At 39.5% G+C, this 21,043-nt stretch overlaps 1 protein-coding gene across 5 annotated transcripts in view; it reads left to right on the plus strand.

Annotated features, from left to right (window-relative positions):
• Nucleotides 1-21,043, plus strand: part of DNAJC6 (DnaJ heat shock protein family (Hsp40) member C6) — a 172,995-nt gene that overhangs the window by 44,851 nt on the left and 107,101 nt on the right. The window contains exon 1 of one of the 5 annotated variants that reach the window (XM_069593842.1): nucleotides 18,438-18,633. The exons of the other annotated variants lie outside the window; for them this stretch is intronic. Within the exon in view, the coding sequence (XP_069449943.1) occupies nucleotides 18,438-18,633 (196 nt within the window). Of the gene's footprint in view, nucleotides 1-18,437; nucleotides 18,634-21,043 lie in introns of those variants that run through there. 5 annotated transcript variants of the gene reach the window in all.

Raw genomic sequence — 21,043 nt, forward strand, 5'->3', positions numbered from 1 at the left:
GAATTTACTTTTACAATTGAATTGACAGGAATGAAACAGTTGGATATAAATCTAACCACGGAGGTGGAAAACTTGTACATTGGTGAAAGGAATGGAAGAAGACACAAATAAATGGAAAGATATTTTGTCTTCATGGGCTGGAAGAATTAATGCTGTTAAAATGTCCATACTATCCAAAACAATCCACAGGATGAAAGAAATCCTTATCAGAATTCCATGGCATATTTCACAAAACTGTATAGAACCATAAAAGATCCCAAATAGTCAAAGCAATCTTGAGGAAAAAAAAAACAAACCTGGAGATATCATGCTTCCTGATTTCAAACTGTATTACAAAGCTATAGTACTCAAAACAGTATAGGTTTGACACAAAAAAATGGACTCACAGATCAATGGAACCAAGTTGAGAGCCCAGAAATAAAGCCATATGTATACTGACAATTATTTTACAAAAGAACCAAGAATATAAAGCGGAAAAAGGGAAGTCTCTTCAATAAATGGTGTGAAAAGTGGACAGCCACATGCAAAAGACTGAAACTATATCACACAAAAAATAATTCAGAATGGATTGACTCAAATAAGACCTGAAATCATAAAACTGATGGAAGGAAACATAGGTAGTAACCTCATTGACATTAGTCTTAGTGATATTTCTGCGGATCTGCCTCTAAAGGCAAGGGAACCAAGGGCAAAAATAAACAAATGAGAGTACATCAAAGTATAAAAAGCTCCTGCACAGCAAAAGCAACCATCATCAAAATGAGAAGGCAACCTACTCAATGAGAGAATACATTTTCAAATCATATGCCTAATTTGTGCTTAATATCTAATATAAAGAACTCATACACCTCAACAACAAAAAACCAAACAACCTGATTAAAAAATTAGTGGAGGCTCTGTATAGACATTTTTCCAAAGAAGGCATAAAGTATGTTCAACATCACTAAATATTAATGAAGTTCTAGTAAAACCACAAGAGTATATCACCTTACACCCGTTAGAATGACTATTATCAAAAAGACAATAAATAACAAATATTGGAGATGTAGAGAAAAGGGAACTCATATACTGTTTGTGGGATTTTAAATTGGTGCAGCCACTATGTAAAACATTATGGAGAGACCTTGAAAAATCAAGAATAGAATTATTATATGATCCAGCAAATCTACTTTGGGGTATTTCTTCAAAGAATAGAAAATACTAACTCAATAAGATTCTTCTATCCCTATGTACATAATAGCATTATTTACTATAGCCACAATATGAAAATAACCTAAGTTTTCATTCATGGATAAATGGATAAGGAAAATATGGTGTGTGTACACACACACACTCTCACACACGCACATACACACGAATACTACTCAGTTATAAAAACAATAAAATCTTTGGCATTTGTGACAGGAGGGATGTACTTATGGGTATTTTGCTAAGTGAAATCAGCCAGAAAGAATAAGACAAATATGATTTCACTCATGTGGAACAAAAAGCAAAAAGATGTACGAATAAAACAAAGCAAAAACAAAGATAAATACAGAGAACTGATGGGTAGGTGAAAGGGGTGCAGAGAGTTAACTGTATGGTAATGGATGGAAACTAGATTTTTGGGAGTTATTCCTATGTAGTGTGTATAGATATCAAATTATAGTGTTGTACAACTGAAACATATTATTTTTTAAAAAGCTTAACTCCAACATGAGAAATTTATAACTAATGACAACATTGGGAAAAGGCCAAATTGGCAATATATAAAAGTAAGAACATTACATGAATAGGAAATTTAGAGTATTCTCAGGAGATGAACTGGTAAACTTTGGCGTCGGAATTCTTCATATTGATTTGTGAGTATGATAATGCCCTAAAAATAATTGAATTTTTAAGTTTTTAAGTATATGGAAAAGTACACACAATTTCTAAGTATACAGTTGATGAATTTTTATAAGGTTAACACATTCTTGAAACTAGTATCCAAATCAAGTATGCTACCCTGCCCCACCCCCATGATTTGACATCTCTGATCTGTGGACCTCCAGTGTACCCAAAAGATACTCCATCAGAGTATTGATCCACTCTTTTGTTCTTAGACTGTAAGCTCTTCCTGTTAATGACTATGATTGATTTTTCAAAAAAGGTTGCTTTTTGTCCTTTAAATGAATGTTACGCTTTTCGTTGTAGAAACTCTGAAAAATATATATTTATCAATTAGGTTTGCTACGTAGTAAACCAACCGCAGACTTAGTGGCTTAAGACAGTATGCATTTATTCAGCTCACAATTATTTTGGTTAGTGAGTGGGCTCAGCTGGGCAGTTCTGATCTGGGCCGAAAAATCTGCTGTTGTCGGTGAAGTTTGCTCACATATCTAGAGTGACTGAACCAGTTTCTCCCTGTGGTCTCCCATCCTGTGGCAGGCTAACCTAGGGAAGGAAAAGGAAGCCAAGAGAGCAAGCAGAATTCCACAAGGTCTGGGTGTACGCTTGGAGCTGGTACAGTGCCACTTTCCCTCCGTCTTAGTCCAGCCATAGATTGGGTGGCTTTAATAACAGACATGTATTTCTCACATTTCAGGAGACTGAGAATTTTAAGAACAAGGTGCCTGTTGATGCCATTCCTGGTAAGGGCCCTCTTCCTGGCTTGCAGGTGGCTACCATCTTGCTGCATCTTCACATGACACAGAGAGAGAGATGTCCTTATCTTCTTATAAGGACATTAGTCCCATCATGGGGGCCTCACCCTCCTAATTTCATTTGCAAATCCCCCATCTCCAAAAACTGTAACATTAGGGTTTAGTGCTACAAATATGAATTGAGGGGAGGGGCACAAACATTCAGTCCATAACACCCTCTGTTGTTCAAAGCAAGTTACAAGACCAGTCCAGGTTCTAGGAATGTGGAAGTAAACTATTTCTTGATGAGAGCAAATGTGAAGTAATATTACAAAGTAATGTGGATGGCAAGGGGTGGGAGGTGGGGGAGGTGAATGACTGGAGCCATTTTTATAAACAGTCTTCCAGAACATGCAAAGCTTTAAATCATTCCTAATGTCACCATCAAGAGATAGCCATTGTTAAGATGTTAATTTCCTCCATCATTTTGTCTATGCACATACAGAGGTAGACTTTTTCTTTTTTTTTAAGAATGTGATTCACATTTTAGAATCAGGTTTGTATTTGTTCATTCCTCTTAACATTATATTGTAGGTATTTTCTCAGACATTAAGTATTCGTTGACAATGTCTTACTCTGTGATGTAGAGGAAACCAACATAAATTGCTATGTTCCAGGCACAATATTGAACATTTTCACACAGTTATCTTCACTGTAAAACAAGTTTCTTGTTAATTTGCAGGATTGACATTCTACTACCAAACAAAGAATTCATTTGTTGCTGCAAAAAAAAAAAAAAAAAAAGCAATAGGTTTTGTGTGAAAAGATCCAGAGAAAATTATAATGGTTAAGATATATCAACAAATGCCTCTTTTTGTCTTGAAAGCCTGACCTGTCAGCTCTAGCTGTTTAGGAAAGAGCTGTCTCCCTGTTGTCAGTGATGGGAGGGTTGGGCCATTGGCAGTAGATGAGGCTGTGTGCATTCTGTTTCTCCCTGTTGCTTAAAGAAATGGTTTTGCTGGACTAGTTCCTATGTTAAAGCTCCACTGAAGGCTGTTAAACAGCTGTTTCCGTGAACAGTTTTATTTGCAATGATTTTGATTTTGATTTTGTGAACAGAGTAATAGCTTGCTAGAGAAGGCGTGACGGAGGAAACTCAGTGATTTGTGACAGTGAGAATCTTATGAAGCAGTAGATATAGAGAACGGTGGATTTGGGGCGATTCCTCCCATTTGAGCTCCTCTGTCCCCTTGGTAGGCTCTCTGTCCTAGTGGTGAATCACCAAATATATCCCTTATATGTAGAGACCACCTGTCCAAACCTTCCATTTTATAGGTGAAGCCACATCCCTCTTAATTTGTTTGATTGATCTGGCTGTATTTGAAAAGTGTGATTGTGTTCTTATTGTATGGTCAGCATAATGTGACAAAGAGAATAAAATTGGGAGGCCAAAGTTCAAGATTTGTGTCTGGTTTTGCGCTGTCTAGCTGTTGAATACAAACAAATTACAGTTGACCCTTCAACAACATGGGTGTGGACTGGGCAGGTCCACTTATACCGAGATTTTAATAAATAAATACATGCTGTAGTACTACAGGATTTGTGGTTGGCTGAACCCACAGATGTGCAGAACCTGCCTATGTGGAGGGCTCGCTGTAAAGTTATATGTGGCTTCTCAACTGTGTTGGGGATTATTGTTCTGGGGTGAACTGTACTTGATTTCTTTGCATTTCAATGACAGAAGCCTTAATCTTTTTAGAGTTGTCGTAAAGATTGAGACTTTTTTTCATCTGCACCGTCTAATATGGTCACCACTACTGTAAGCAGCCTTTGAGTACTTAAAATGTGCCTAGTCCAAAATGACATGTGCTGTAAGTGTAAATTACACACTGGATTTTCAAGATTTAGTTTGAAAAGTATAAAATAGCTCATTGATTACTTTTTTTTTTTCCATTGACTGCATGTTGAAACGGCAGTATTTTGTATTCATTGAATTAAACAAAATATATTATTAAAGTTAATTTACTTATTTCTTATTAGTTTTTAAAAACGTGGCTACTAGAAAATTTAAAATTACATATGTTACTCATATTTGTGGCTTGCATTATGTTTTTGTTGGACAATGCTATACTGCATGGCTGTTCTTTGCAGAACATAGCATACATGTAGAATAAATGTTAGTTACAGCCAGAAAATGTAGAAGGTTTAATTGAATGGATAATGATTCTAAGTAATAGCAGGAAGCTTATTATTTTTACTAGGTTTCCAAGCAAGCTTTTGTTTAGACATATTAATATTTCCCCTGTAAGTGTAGTAGGGGAGTAGACGAGAATTGTTAGAATCCAGTTATGTAAGCAAATAATTTCAGTGCATTGAGTTAAGGTGATGCAGGAGTTGTGCTAGGTACTGCAGTAGGTAGGATTCCTTTGGTTACAAATGACAGGAACCAGTTTGAATTAACTGGATTTAAAAAGGGGGGATCTTGTCACCATGGAAAGGGGAGAAGCACATCTGAGCTTCCTGAATTCCTAGGATGTAAATGCTATTTTCTCTTGCTGTCTTCCTCTCCCGGATGTACTTCTCTCTCCTTGGCAACACTTTCCTCTTAGATCATGTATCTCCCCTTGTCAGAAAGCAGGCCTTCTACAGCTCCCCTTGCTCCGGGGATGGACTCAGACTTGCTCTGTCTCTGGTTTTAAACGGAGACATCCTGTGAAAAGGCCATGGCTGACCCAGCGTGGTTTCAGGTATCCACCCCTGGGCCATGGCAGCTCTAATGTCAACCACAGAGAGGATATCTCAGGAAAAGGAAGTGCTGCTCTTGTCTGATAAGAGAATAAATATACACCATACCTACCCTAACTAATTTAGTAAGTATAGCCATTCTGTGGTGGGTAATACCCCAATTTAACTAAAAAGAAGTTACATATTTTGTCCAAGTACAAACATCCAGCTGGAAGCACAGACCTATCTCTAAAGCCCAGGTTCTGAAAACAGAGAGCTCTAGTAAATTGGATTGTGTTGACTTAAGTTTTCCCGAATTATACAATTTGCTGTTTTTTTTACCCTGTTCCAATTGCTTCCCTTTGAAACTTATGATGGGAATAAGTGTAAGGAAACTGGTCCCATGGTAACACCCACTCAGTAAATCTTTCTTGAATTGAAAACCAATATATTTATGCTTTTTGATCTTTCAGCCAAAACTTTAACAGTGATAGAAAAACTTTACCATAATTATCTTTGCAGTAATAAGCTTAAAACATACTTACCACCAGTTGGGCATTTTGTTTTTGTAATTTGTGATCATACCTTCTTTTAAAAACTCCATCTCATTTGTCATCAACATATGGTTCCATTTTTTTATACCACATGGGCATAGTGATTTCAGAGGCAAAGATGAAAGAGTTGTTTTCTATGATTCATAAACAGTATCTGTCCCAAAGGAAATATTCTTTAGAAATAATGATCTATCAGTCTTTCAGAAAAAGATTATCCAGAGTGTATTAATCTCTTCCTTAGGTCAAAAAGTAAATACTTTCAAACAAAAATGACTTCAAAAGGCTACAAGTCTAAGTGTGTTTTTCTTAATCCAGTAGATATGGTTTCATTTACATAGGAAAAGAGAAATAAGTGACAGTGTTAATGGCTGAATTAATATTAGTGCAGTGATGGAATACTAAGATCTCTTCCCTGGACTGGTCACTAAACCAGTTTCTTATATGTAGCTGCATGGCCTTACGCAGCAATAAATGTAATGGCTAATCTTTGTTGGGTGCTAAACAGTATATGGAACCCTCTTCCCTTAAGTCTTCTGGGGACTCTTCCAGTGCCAGTAGTCATTCAGTATTTCCCAGGGGTCTCCATTGTGTCAGGCACAGAGTTAGGTACCGAACATGATCCTGCCATCATGGAGTTTACAATCTGATATGAGAAATCATGCATGTAACAGGAAATTTCAATGTAATGTGTCGCAAGTGTTATGTTAGAAGACATATGATGTTCTGTGGGACTACATGGGATTATGTCTAACTTGGTTTTAAGAACTTTGATGGTTTTCTGGGGGAAGTGCTTTCTATGTAGGGGGTCTGAAGGACCAGCAAGGTTGTTCAGGCAGGGTTTTTTTCTTTTTTCTTGTTGGCTGTTTTTGAGAAGCTATTTCCTTTATTTTGCTCTTTAAACAGTATATTTCCAGTGAGACAAGAAATATAGGAATATGCTCACGTGATATATCTCCACATTTGAATGCAATCCTCCACTGATGTTTTATCATGCACATGTGTGAATTTTAAGTGATGTTGTCATTTGGGAGCCACTAGTCAGTCAATGGCACCCCACTCCAGCACTTTTGACTGGAAAATCCCATGGACGGAGGAGCCTGGTGGGCTGCAGTCCATGGGGTTGCTAAGAGTCAGACATGACTGAGCGACTTCACTTTGACTTTTCACTTTCATGCACTGGAGAAGGAAATGGCAACCCACTCCAGCGTTCTTGCCTGGAGAATCCCAGGGACGGGGAAGCCTAGCGGGCTGCCGTCTATGGGGTCGCACAGAGTCGGACACGACTGAAGCGACTTAGCAGCAGCAGCAGCAGCAGTCAGTCACATGCGTGCTTAGTCACTCAGTCGTGTCCGACTCTTTGCGACCCCATAGACTGTAGCCTGCCAGGCTCCTCTGTCCATGGGGATTCGTTGCCATGCCCTTATCCAGGGGGTTTTCCAACCCAGGGATTGATCCTAGGTCTCCTGCATTGCAGGCGGATGCTTTACTGTCTGAGGCACCAGGAAAGCCCTAGTCAATACAGATTTTTAAATGTAAATGATTTTAAATTAAATTTGAAACTTAGCTCCTTAGTCATAATTGCCATGTTTCACATGCTCCAAGCCACATGTAGCTGGTTACTCAGGCAGGTTTTCTTAAAGAAGCTCAGTGTCTGGACTTAGAGGATGGAGAAAGTGGAAATGGTGATGCTTATCTCCAGAGGGAAGTAGCTGGTATTGGAATGGGGAGGTTCCATTGTGCTGAATACCTTAGACTGAGGACAGTGGGAAATCCTTGGATAGTTTTTAAGCATCTGAGTCACATAATTGGATCTGCATTTTAGAAAGCTCTAGTATGAATCAGTTCACTCCTCTTTCTCAGTTTTCTTATCTCTAAATTGAAATGGATAGTCTCCCCTTTACAGCTCCTTCTAGGTTTAATATTATAAAAATTTCAGCTGTTATGAAAAAACTTAATTCCGTGCTGACTTTTAGAACTCTTGGGTAGTGAGATTACAACTAGTGCTTAAAGGGGTGATTTTGTGGGAATAGTGGTGGGTAAGAGGGCAGGCAGAAAGCTGAATGAATAATACATCATTACCACTGAGAAATAAGGAAATGGAAAGGTTATGCAGATTCCTCTGTCAGTCTCCTGAGAGGAAACTAGTGGACTTTAGCCTCTCAGCAGACAGATGGAATGGTGCCTTGCCCTACTTCTACTACAGATGAAATCTGATAGTTGTTCTTCAAAAATCAAAGTACTACATACTGAGATATCTACTGATAAAATGATATTTGCTGATGAAATCTGGAATTTGCTTAAATTAGGGGTTTATACATTTAAAACATCGTTGGCTGTGACTTAGTTATTGTAAATGCTGAATGGTGAGTATCAAAGGTCCATTATATAATTTAATTTTGTATATGTTTGAAAAATTTTATAACAGGAAATTAAAGATACAATAACAATATAAAAGTGCTCCAATTTATTACTCAAGTTCTTTATTTACTTTTAGCACAAATGGAGAAAGAGTCAGACTCTCATTTTGGCCATATTGAAATAAATAGACTCAGAACTGCTATGTCATAAACACTGACAATTTGCTTTAAGTTTTGTATCAACTTCGGTAGCTTAAAATATTCCAGACTGCATTGAGTTTGTGTAGGCGATCAAAGCAAGAGAATTATACTCTAAGGACAGGGGTGACTCTTTTAGGGATTTTGTTGATGACATAGGCAAGGGCTCTGCTGCTCTGGGCTTGATCTACCCAGGAAGGCAGTCTCTGGATAGCAGGGTGAGGTGGAGAGGGTACTCATTTTGAAGTCAGGCGTAATAGACTCCAAGTTCCAATACTTTGGCCACCTGATGTGAAGAGCCGACTCATTGAAAATGACTCTGATGCTGGGAAGGACTGAGGGCCGGAGGAGGAGGGGGTGACAGAGGATGAGATGGTTGGATGGCATCACCGACTCAATGGACATGACTTACAGCAAACTCCAGGTGATAGTGAAAGACAGGGAAGCCTGGAGTGCTGCAGTTCATGGGGCTGCACAGAGTTGGACATGACTTAGCAACTGAACAGCAACAACAACATAATAGACTCAGTGAAATTATCACTTGAAGGACAATGACAAAAAATAAAATAGATAACTATGTTCATTGAACTCTCACTATATGCTAGGCACTGTATCAAGCTCTGTGTGTTTTTTATATCATAGAATTTTAATAGCTATCCTGTTAGTTCAGTGCCACTATTATGCAAACTAGGAATTGAGGCATAAAGAGGTTATATGATTTGTCCATGATCACACCGATTTTATGTAATTCCCAGTAAATGTTATGATAAATAAAAATTGAAATCCAGTGGTTAGGTTGTAGTTGGTATCCCAGTGAGGATTAGGTTTGGATGCACATAACAGAAAAAACCAAAATATCAATGACTTAAAATAGTTTCTTTCTCACCTTGAAGAAGTCTAGAGAAAATCGCTCCAGGCTACCATGGTTCTCTGGGGATCACAGTCCTTCTATCTTGTTGTTTCCCTGTGAAAGTCTTTCATCCTTAAGGTCACTTCATGGTCCAAGATACCTACTGGAACACCATATTCCATCCAGAAGAAAGGGAAAAGGAATGGAAGAAGGGCATACCATCAATCTTCCTTTTTAAGGATAAATACCAGAAATTACACACGTCATTTCTGCCTATATTATAATGACCTTTACTTAGTCCCATGTACATACCTAGTAGATTATAGAAAACTTGCATGTGGTAGGCCCAAGACATGAAAGAAGACTGAGAAATATATTCTTTATAAAACTGTGTAACCCTGTGACCAGCTGAAGCTCAGGGGTTCTGTTAGCATAGAAGAGGATATGAATATTGAGGACTACTCGCAATCACTGCTTAGCTCTTACTCAGCTGCATTTCAGAGCTCTGGTCTCCTTGAGTATTAAATGGACATGGTAATTCTCATCAAAAAACCTTTCACATTTAAATGGGTAAATAAATGAAGAAACCCAGCACTTAATTTAGAGCTTAGGAAATGCTAGTTCTTTCCTTCCAGGTAGATTTGGTCAAGTGGGCAGCAGTGGTTGGGTGCCCAGGAGATCCTGCCTGCATCAAGATCCTGGACCCTACATCTTCTGTGGTCACTGCCTTCCGCTTCACCACCACAGAGGATTTGCCACACACTCTAGGGCTAAGAACCTTTAGGCACAATGGGATTACAAAAAATAAGTCTCCATATTTCAATGATCTTGAGCATAAAATAATATATAATGAGCTCAGAGCCAAATATGGGGATATCTAGGATTTAGGGAAACTTTTACTTCAGTGTAGCTTCCCTGGTAGTTCAGATGGTAAAGCATCTGCCTGCAGTGCAGGAGACCTGGGTTCGATCCCTGGGTTGGGAAGATCCCTTGGAGAAGGAAATGGCAAGAATACTCCAGTATTCTTGCCTGGAAAATTCCATGGATGGAGGAGCCTGGTAGGCTACAGTCCATGGGATCACGAAGAATCGGACACAACTAAGCAACTTCACTGGTTTACTTCAGTGTAGATTTTCACCTGACTTTGGGGAACTTTTTACTACACAGAATTTTTCAGTCTGTTTTCCCCAAGAATGAGAGTAACTGATCACAGGGCCAGCTCTTGGTAGTCTGTCAGGGTCTGTCCAGGAAGCTGAAGTTTTCCAGCTTGTAAAGTGACAGATAAAAGGGGCTGGTGCTTCCATGAATTACTCTTGAAATGGTAATGAATGTGTAACATTATTATACCATGACCATGTCCTTGCGAAGTCAAGGGTAAGTTGAATGTTAGCTAGTGGAACTATATTTTCAGTGAGCTTACTAAAGGAGAACCTTTGGTGAATTTTCCTATAAGTTAAAGATGGCCTCCCAAACCATTTTTTGCATTTTCTTTCATTCAGTTAGCAAATTCTTATTAAGCATGTGCTACTTGGTAGGCACTGTGCTAGACCTGGCAAAACATGGTGAATATTGCCTTTACCTACCAGAGTTGCTCAATTATAAATTGACAAATAGTATTCTTAGACTAACTTATAGTCAAATAATAGTATTGGTTTCATCAATTCTAAAACTGTTTAAAAATACATTTATAAAACCTCAAAGCATCCTAAATTGATAGTGTATTGTGTGTCATACTTCACCAGTGATAAATATATTTTAATGCTGCAACTTAAGCTGGATGATTTCATAGATTTGATAAGTAGCGCTTTTGTGTTTATTGTATGCTTTTATGTGCCTTATTTCATTTTATTTTTTTTTCCTGTGAGAAAGGGTGAGTGGTCCACTTCATAGAAAGGGAGTATGGCTATGAGTGGTCAGCAGACTGAGGAAAACTTGTTGTGGCAACTCTAGGACTCAAACATAGTTTGTATTTCCCTATAGTATTTCCTCAGAGTATTTTTTTCTCCCAAAGCTAGTGGTTTTCAACCATACGTGATGTCTCTTTAATGTGCATACGCATATACGTATACACATACATATGTGTGAACACAGTGAAAGTCAAGCTTCTTTTAAAGCAAGGAGCTTCCTTTTAATGAAAACAAAGCATTTTCTTTTTCCTTCTAGTGGTTTAAGACTAGGTCAAACAATAGCCACATATCAATTTTCAGGAACACAACATAAAATGGCTTCTAATTCAGATGGTTACAAAACAAGCTTGCTTGTTGTGAAGACACATTAATTAAAACCTTTCAGGTTTCATTGAGCAGAACCTGCTATGGAGGTCATAAAGCAGGAGTAACTCGATAAGGTACCCAAACCATTTTCACTGACCACACTTTGTAAGGCAGGTCAGAGCCAAGAAGTGACCTAAATGTTTTCTAGCTTTCACTTTGACCTCTAAAATTACCTCTTCTGACTGGTTGTTGTTGTTCAGTTGCCCAGGCTTGTCTGACTCTTTGTGAACCCATGGACTGCAGCATGCCAGGCCTCTCTATCCCTCACCATCTCCCGAAATTTGCCCAAGTTCATGTCCGCTGCATCAGTGATGCCATCCAGCCATCTCATCGTCTGATGCCCTCTTCTCCTGCCCTCAATCTTTCCCAGCATCAGGGACTTTTCCAATGAGTCAGCTGTGACTAGAGCAGGGGCCAAAGCATGATTCTTCTTGATGAATTTTAATCTCAATCAATAGCTAGCTGTGTGAGTTTTGGCAAGTTATTTACCATTGCCAGGATTTCCTGAAAATAAGGATAACACCTTTGCAGGGATGTTGGGAAGGTAAGAGTTAAGGTGGGTTAGATAAATGGCAAATGGTAAGTAATCAACGGAGCTTCCTGGTGGCTCAATGGTAATGAATCTTCCTGCCAGTGCAGAGACGGAGACGGAAGAGAGAGGAAATGCAGGTTAGATTCCTGGGTTGGGAAGACCTCCTGGAGGAGAAGATGGCAACCCACTCAGGATTCTTGCCTGGAAAATCCCCTGGACTCAGGAGCCTGGTGGGCTGCAGAACATAGGGTCTCAAAGAGTCAGACATGACTGAGTGACTGAGCACAGCACAGCAGCACAGGTAATCAATGGTGGTTATTTTTATTAGGACTAGACTAGAGCTTCAAGAAGGCACAGGCCTTAGGGTATTGAGTTATCTTTAAAAATATGCCCTGCCTAGAAAAATTGTCGTATTTTCTAGGAGCTCCAGCACTCCACCAAGCACCAAGAACAGACCACCTCATTCCTGAGGAATTTCACGGGGATAATTGAGATTTTCTTCTCAGCATACTTTTTTTTCCCCAGCATCTCTTTTCTCTTGTGTATTGCTCTAAGTGTAGCTCTTGACAGCTGCCACTATTTATGGATGCATTCTATGGTAAAACCTTAATTAAATGGGACTTGGCAACTGGAACAGTTCAAAGGCCATGGTTTTTCCCTCTGGGCTTCATTTGGAGGAGAAAGAAGGAAAGGACAACCCAAGTGTTGAGAAAAATAGGAACATTTAAGAACTAGAGAGAGTCTTTTGTAATTCAGCACCTTCATTTTACTGCTGAGAGAAGGGGAAGCAATCAAGGCCTCTCTTCTGACTCACAATTCATTGTTGTTGTTCAGTCCCTAAGTTGTGTCTGATTCTGTGACCCCATGGATACAGCATGCCAGGTTCCTCTGTCCTCCATTATCTCCTGGGGTTTTCTCAAATTCATGTCCATTGAGTTGGTGATGCTATCGATTCATTACAGAGTCAGATAGTTACAGAGTTGGAAGAGAATTCCCAGTCTGTTGCTTTTTATTCTGGACTGTGGCTTGAAGATGTGACCTTAGCATCCCTCTTAATGTTAATCTTCCAGGTGTGCTCCTCATGACAGGTCTCAAATATATCTGCCCACAGGGCTGTCAGTGGGGCAGAGCTGGGCAGGCTGGGGTTCATATACTGGGAGGTGGTGGTCAACGGCCGCACTCCACCTGGAGCCTGTGTATCTTTTGTAAAGGCATCTAAGCTGAATTTTTCTTTAAACGACAGGACAAACAAAACATCTGGGGCTAAATGTGGCCTCCTGGTCCCCAGTTTGAATGCCTTGCACTGTTTGTATCCTTAGGCCATATTCACTAGGAAGATAATCGAGTCATGTAGCTGAGGCATGCTGCCAAAGAAAGTTTTAGTGCTGTTCATTGATTTATGTTAGTTGAATCGAATATTGAAGAAGTTTATTTCAGAAACCAAACCATAATACATCTTTAAACAGAAGGCAGAAGCTCTGCCCTCAGATACAGTTTGGTTAGCTAGAATTCTTTGTTGTCTGATTATCCAGGTGAATTCAGATATCACAGTGTGTATGACAGTCACAGTTGGGAATTCACCAGTCTTGATACCGGAGATTTTGCCCTATAAGCCCAAAACAATATTTCAAAACAGTAACATCTTACCATGTGCTAAAAACTAATGTTTTCCAACCTATTTCACTTTTATGAAAATAATAGTCATGAATTGCTAAGTTTATTTCATAGTCCACTGCTGCTGCTGCTGCTAAGTCACTTCAGTCATGTCCAACTCCTAGCGACCCCATGGACTGCAGCCCACCAGGCTCCTCCATCCATGGGATTTTCCAGGCAAGAGTACTGGAGTGGGGTGCCATTGCCTTTTCCGTCATAGTCCACTAATAGGCCGCAATATATAGTTTAAAAAATCATTAGGCTAGGTGATAATAAGACATTTTTATTTATTCACTAGTTTTAAAATTCAGCAGATACTTTATTAATATCTAATGAGTATGAAATTCTCTTTGGTGTCATGGGGGTATAGACATGAGCAAAATATGGATGTTTGTGTTTAAGGAGTCCAAAATCTAACAGGATAGACATGCATTAACTTATCTAAAGACTCTAGGCAGAAGAATCACTTCACATTAGAGACATAATGCTTTTATATATTATCATAAATCATAATGACAATAAATCTGTTAAGTCTGCAAGACCTGTTTTAACTTAATTTTACAGATAGGAAGTTATGTTTTTGAAAAAAGTGACTTATAAATATAAAAATACATTGATGATACTGATAATGGTATTTGCTAAGCTATTACTATGTGTTATGTACTAATTTATTTCTCACTACAATTGTATGATGATGACACTATTATTCTCATTTTATAGATGAGAAAAGTGAGGCAGAGAGAATAAGTAACTTGCTCAAGGTTATAGAGCTAAGAGTCCATGGAACTAGGATTCAGTCCTGGGAAATATGGTGCTAGAATCTCAGTCATAACCAATGTTTTCTAGTTCCTGGAAACAGATTTTCTAGTTCTTGGTATAGATCATAAGCCCAGATAGGTTGTGTCACACAAAAGTTGTGTGACATCTGCTGTGTTAGGAGAGCATTTGGGGGATGGAGGGGATGATGAAGAATAGAGCCTGCCTTTCAAACATTCCTCAGTGTGGATAATCTTCATCAAGTTAATAAAACTGACTGAAGTCAGCAACAGAAAAGGCAAAGAGAACTCTCTCCCAAAGAGGGCATCTAATCCTTTGGCTCTGCCCCATGTGGGATGTGATATTCTTTTCTTCTTTTTTTAAATGCATTTTTTATTGAAGTATAGTTGATTTACAGTGTTATGCCAGTCTCTGCTGTACAGCAAAGTGACTCAATTATGCACATATAAACATTCTTTTTTATATTCTTTTCCATTATGACTTATCACATGATGCTGAATCTAGTTCCCTGTGGTATACATTAGGACCCTGTAGTTTATCCATTCTAAATGTAATAGTATGCAGTTGCCAACCCCAGACTCCCAGTCCATCCCTCTCCATCCCCTCTGCCTGTCTGTTCTCTACTTCTGTGAGTCTGTTTGTTTTGTAGATAGGTTCATTTGTGCCATATTTTAGATCGTACATGCAAGTGATGTTGTATAGTATTTGTTTTTCCTTTCTGACTTAGTATAATAATCTTTAGTTGCCCCTATGTTGCTGCAAATGGCATTGTTTTGTTATTTTCTTATGGCTGAGTAATATTCCATTGTATATATGTACTACATCTTTATCCACTCATCTGCTGATGGACATTTAGGTTGTTTCCATGTTTTGGCTATTGTGAATAGTGTGGTATTCTTGAGATAAAATAAATTATGAAACAATCTTCATCTTGGAAAAACAGAGTTTGACTGTAAATGTTCACCTTGGATTTTACCAGTACCACCTTTCTTCCTCAAGCATGCATTCAAAATCACATAGACAAGTTTCCATGAATATAGTCCTGGAGAAAATAATACTTAGCCTTTACTGAGCTCCTATCATGAGAGGAAGTTAGACTATTAGCACTAAGGATAGAATTGTGTCCAAGCCATATCACTAAGAGAAATAATAGAGAACATTTGTTAAGAACTTTCTCTATATGTGTTAGGTACTAATTTAATTTTTAATTCAACTGTATAATGATGGTACTTTTATTATGCTTTATTTTATAGAATACAAAAGTGGTATCTTTATGCATTTGTGAACTCTTTGTGAATTTGATCTTTAGGATAGTAAAGAAAATTTTAGTGATGAAATTTGTGTATATTCCAATTTAAGCCCTAAACTAACTTTTAGGCTGTTGTAAGTTAATCTAGTTACTGTATTTTCCTGCCTTATTATGTTCTTTGTATTCTGAATTTTGTAGGGCTATTTATTAATAACTATTCTGATTGGTTTTAATTATGTTAAATTAAGTGTAAATATAAAAATAAAATGGCCCCTGTATCCCATTCATGTTTTTCTTTAAATTTACAAAGTGATGAAATAGATATCACAAAATACAAGGCATGTGTTTATAATTTATTCCAGCAGTATATCTGCAACTTTGAAAAGTTGAGTGAAAATAACTGAGTGCTTTTTTATGAAAATAATAATTCTCACTTTTCAAAATGGTATTTTCTAAATTCTCTTAATCCAGGGTATAAATCCAGAATTTGTCAAGGCACATGACAGATACTAAGTATTTTCTTCTCTCTGTGGGTCAGTAATAAATTAAAAGACGAGGAAGGGTGCAGAAAAAGAAGATCTAAAATGTTATTGGGAAAGACTTACTTCCTAGACTTTAGGGAGTACTAGTCAAGTATCTAAAATAATGTCAAACTGACAGATTGGGAAAATTGAAAGTATAAAATTTGTGTTTAAATTTTATTACAGTTTTAACTGCCACCACTCAAATTGTTTGATCCTGTAAATGAGCATTAACTGATATGTGATTTGGGTAAGAACACATGTTCATCAGATAATGCAGTTAGGAAAGCAACTGGGCAGATAATTTACCTTTTCCCAGAGGGACTGGAAGGATCTAGAAGACAGCAAACACTCTTGGCTTTTACTGATTTATCCCCTTCCTACAAGAATTTGCATTTGTGTAATCTTTGAAGAGGGAGATTTGTTTCAATCCAATTAATTTATTTTATGTAGACATGTGCAGAGCTAGAGCCCCCAGGAAACTCCTTGGATCCCAAATAATTTAGACTCTTAGACGCTACAGTTTAACTTTGTGTTCTTAAAAGATATCAAAATAATAACACCAAGAGAAAGTAATGAAAAGTGAGATGGCAAATTTAGGTTTGTGTATGGGATTAAGCAAATTTTACACGCATGTACTTTTTTCTTGTTGTTTTGGTGATGAAAGTCCATCAGATGACTTGAAAACACCTCAGGAATCCCAAATCTTAATAGGGAAAAATAATTTTAAGCCAAGATTTTCACCTGGTCTTCACCTGAACTGAAGGGGCTACTTCTGCAATCTTACTTCAGGTGAAAGTGAGCATTTGGTAATTGCATTTTGGGACTTAACAGAGTTAAACCTTGGTTTCATTAGGCTTGAGACATATAATGTTGAGGCCCTGTTTAAGAATAAGAAAACAAAATCACAGATATAAAATTAGGTGCATTAGTCTTGAAAGGGTCTTCTCCAAAAATTGAGCCCTGACTTTTAGGCTTCATTAGCTTCTTGATAATTTCTCCTCTGGTTAATTCGTGACTGCCCTTTGTGTTCAGCATTCTGAGAGAAAAAAGGGGGAGGAGCTAGAGACTAGGAAGAAAATCCTTATCTAGCTCTCTTCCCACCCATCCTCTCAAGATAGCTGAGTGATACAGATCTTTCTCCAGGTCCCAAGGTAAATGATGTCAGAACTGAAACTGCACCTGATTGAACCTTGTCCCCTCTCCTCCTCACCCCGCCAATATTTTCGTTCAACAAAGAGTTACTAAACAGTCACATCTCCTCCCTAGGTGGAATAGGCTGTAACCGCCTCCTAGCGTTAGAATAGCCAGGTCTTTGCTGTCTCACTTAGGGATTTTACCCATTCCGGGAAATGTGCAAAATACTGCTGTTTCTTTCTATCCTGGCATAACATGCGTTCTTTTTCTGTTCAGTTGAGTTAAAGTCAGTCCTCCCGGAGGGCAACTGTTGGGGTGGCTTTGACTCGCCGAATCTTCCAGCAAATATAGGTTAAGTTATACAAAATGGGCGTGTCTGGATCTTACCAAAAGAACCTCTCGTCCCCAAAGCTTACCAGGCAGAGACACCCAGCCCCTTTCTTCACCTCACGTGCGCGAAAACACCCTCCTCTCTAGTCGTAGTAGTCCCTTCCCCCTCCCACCCCGCCCCATTTTCCGCCTTCAACACCTCCATCCCCGAGAATCTCCTCTCCCTTACTCTCTCTTTCCTTCCCTCCCCGCAGGCCAGGCGCGCTTGGAGTTGCCCTGCCGCGCGGTGCGGGGCGACGCGGCGACACCTATAGGACTGCTTCCGGGCACTCCCCAGACAGAGGGTGGCTGGCCCGGGTCGGGAGCTCGGCAGGGCCGGCGGCTCCACCGCGGCTGCACCAGGGACGCGCGCACCCGCCTGCCCGCCCGCGTCCCCCCTCCCCTGCGCCCTCGCGCCCGGCGCCCAGAGCCGCGCTCTGCCCAGGGCGGTGGCTTCGCCGGGCCCCGCAAAGCTCCTCTCCGCCGGCCGCTCCCCCTTTCCCTCCTATTTGCGTCATGTGGGGCACTTGATTTTTTTCCCCCCTTAAAAAAAACATTCCTCCTTTAGCCCTTTCCACCTTCCACCTCCCCCTTCGTCTCCTCAGGTTGATTTTTCCCCCCTTCTTCTCTGGGCTTGCTCATGAGCCTCCTCGGGAGCTACCGGAAAAAGACCAGCAACGATGGTTATGAATCCTTGCAGCTGGTGGACAGTAACGGGGACCTAAGTGCGGGGAGCGGCGGGGGAGGCGGCAAACAGAGAGTGAACGCCGGGGCGGCAGCGGCGCGGAGTCCCGCCCGACAGCCTCAGGACCGCGCCAGCACCATGGACAGCTCAGGTAGCGCCGCGGGAGGGAGCGCCCCGCTGAACTCTGCAGGCTCCTCCAGTTGCGGCCCGGTTCACTAGCTCTCAACCCTGTCCGGGCTTGGGAGAGGACAGGATGAAGGCGAAGGCACCTAATACCACTAGGGTGTTGCGTCTCTAATTTCTCTAGTCCAGGGAGCTAGGAAACGTTAGATCAGTCCGGAGGCCCGGTGACCGTAGCGAGCGCCTCTTAATCTCTCTAGGCTGCTGGATACACCAGCTAGGGGGCGGGGAGAGAAGGGGAAAGGGGAGGGTAAGGGTGGACAGGATTGGGAAGGGGGTGGCGCGAGGAGCGGTTGGAAAGAAGGCGGGGAGCGGCAGCGGCTTTCACTCCCCAGCTGGATGAGGGGGAGAGGTGAAGGACCGAGTGTGTTGATTGCTTTTGCAGCCTGCTGAAGGTATTTATTCCAATTATTATGCTTGCAATGCTGATCTTATTTACAATTCTGTAAAGCTCTGCCTCTTCTCTACTCTGCTGTGTGCCAAGGTTAATGCTGTTACCTTTCTTGAGCAAATTTTACCTGGGATCTAGAGCCCTTTTGCACAGCTTATATGTTTTGCACATTGAAAATGTTTTCATCTGCTGTTGGCTTTGATCTTGTTTATCTTTATACTTTTGCAGTGAGTGTATTAATATTTCATGAACCTCTACATGTAAAGAAAATGGAAATGCCTCTAAACTTTGCATCTGGGCTTGCAGCCGTCTTTCAGAAAGCGTTTTAGCAAGTTGGATTTTCTCTTGGAGATGCTCTTTTAGCGATTTCCATAGTAGAACAATTATTTAATATATCAACATTTGACCTGGACTGTTATTATAGCGGCTTGCTTACCTTTTCAAGGAGCCAAAATAGGACGATTGTGTACGTAAAGATAATTTACAATTGAGGTGCTCTTTGGTTTGTTCTGTATTGGTAACTTTAATACTGGACAACTGAGAACTCTGGGAGGAAAGATTTGTGTTGAGTTGTTTGGGAGGTAATGAAACCAAACTGAATTTAATTCCAGCACTTTGCAAAAAAAAAAAAAAAAAAAAAAGCTTCTTTTCTTTTAAATGTGTAATGACTCTTCTTGGGCTACCATTTTCTATTTTCCTCATCCTATTAGTGTGATGAAATATTGTCCACAGGTGTTCAGGTGTCCAGGCTGAGAACTAATTTTATCCATATAAGTTCTTATTGATGTTAAATTAGGTATTGATGGGATGTTGTCTCAGGACAATTTTAAATTAAAGCTAAAATTATCCCTAAGGGACTGATGGTTTCAAGGGCTTTGGTATAATGTTTTACATGTTTATTTGATTTATGTTTTTCCAAATCTGTGTTATATCAAGGTACAAACCATCTTTTGACAGGATGGAGTCTCTTTTAAATCTTAAAAAGAGATTCATACTTTAAATGATGCTACTATAATTCTTTTGGAACATAATGCACATATAACAGATAAATGCAATGAAAATGAACATTTCCAAAAGCGTACAGAGGAGCCTCACTTCAAGGAAATGAAATATGAAATTCCAAGTAATTTAATTTTTATAGAGATTTTCATTTTAAAATTGGAATTTGTTTTTTAAAGTATATTACCTACTAGAATAAATTCTACATGTATTTTCTGAGCCTGGTTGTATATCTGCTAGGCACTGTGCTAAGTAAGCACTGTAGGGAAAAGGAAAGTGAAAGTGAAGTCACTCATCTTTGTGACCCATGGACTGTAGCCTACCAGGCTCCTCTGTCCATGGGATTTTCCAGGCAAGAGTACTGGAGTGGACTGCCATTGCCTTCTCCAGGGGATCTTCCAGACCCAGGGATCAAACCCAGGTCTCCCTCATTGTAACAGACGCTTTATCCCTTGAGCCACCAGGGAAGCACTGTAGGGAATGCAGTAGTAAATGAGACACCTCCGACCTCTAGGGAGCTATACTGCGATAGGGACAGTAACTTGGACACAGTTACTAAATTCTGCTAAATTCTGGAGTTTTGAGGATTTTTTCTCCCTATCATTATGAAATCAGACTTTTTCAATAGCTTTAGAGAAAAATAATGAATTGCTTTGATAAATTATTGTAATGAAAAACCATTTTTATTAAGAATACTGTGATTTCTAAAGTGCTATTGCTAGGAGTTGATTGTTCAACTTGATCAAACTAGCACTATATGAAGAGGTTGCTAGGTTTCCACCCACCCACTTTAGGCTAGGAGAATATTGTAGCTTTTTTTCAGCATGCATTTCAGGAGAATGCTGTTTGGATGAGGGACTGGTCTCTGAGAATGGGCTTTCCTGTAGTGGGTAGGAAGTTTCATTTACTAGGGACACTATACCTGTTTATCTAATTATAGTCCTAGCTTCTAAGATTTTCAGAGAGTGGCCTTGTGCAGTGTAAATATATC

Source organism: Ovis canadensis, chromosome 1 (assembly GCF_042477335.2).
Source record: "Ovis canadensis isolate MfBH-ARS-UI-01 breed Bighorn chromosome 1, ARS-UI_OviCan_v2, whole genome shotgun sequence".
Lineage (NCBI taxonomy): Eukaryota > Metazoa > Chordata > Mammalia > Artiodactyla > Bovidae > Ovis > Ovis canadensis.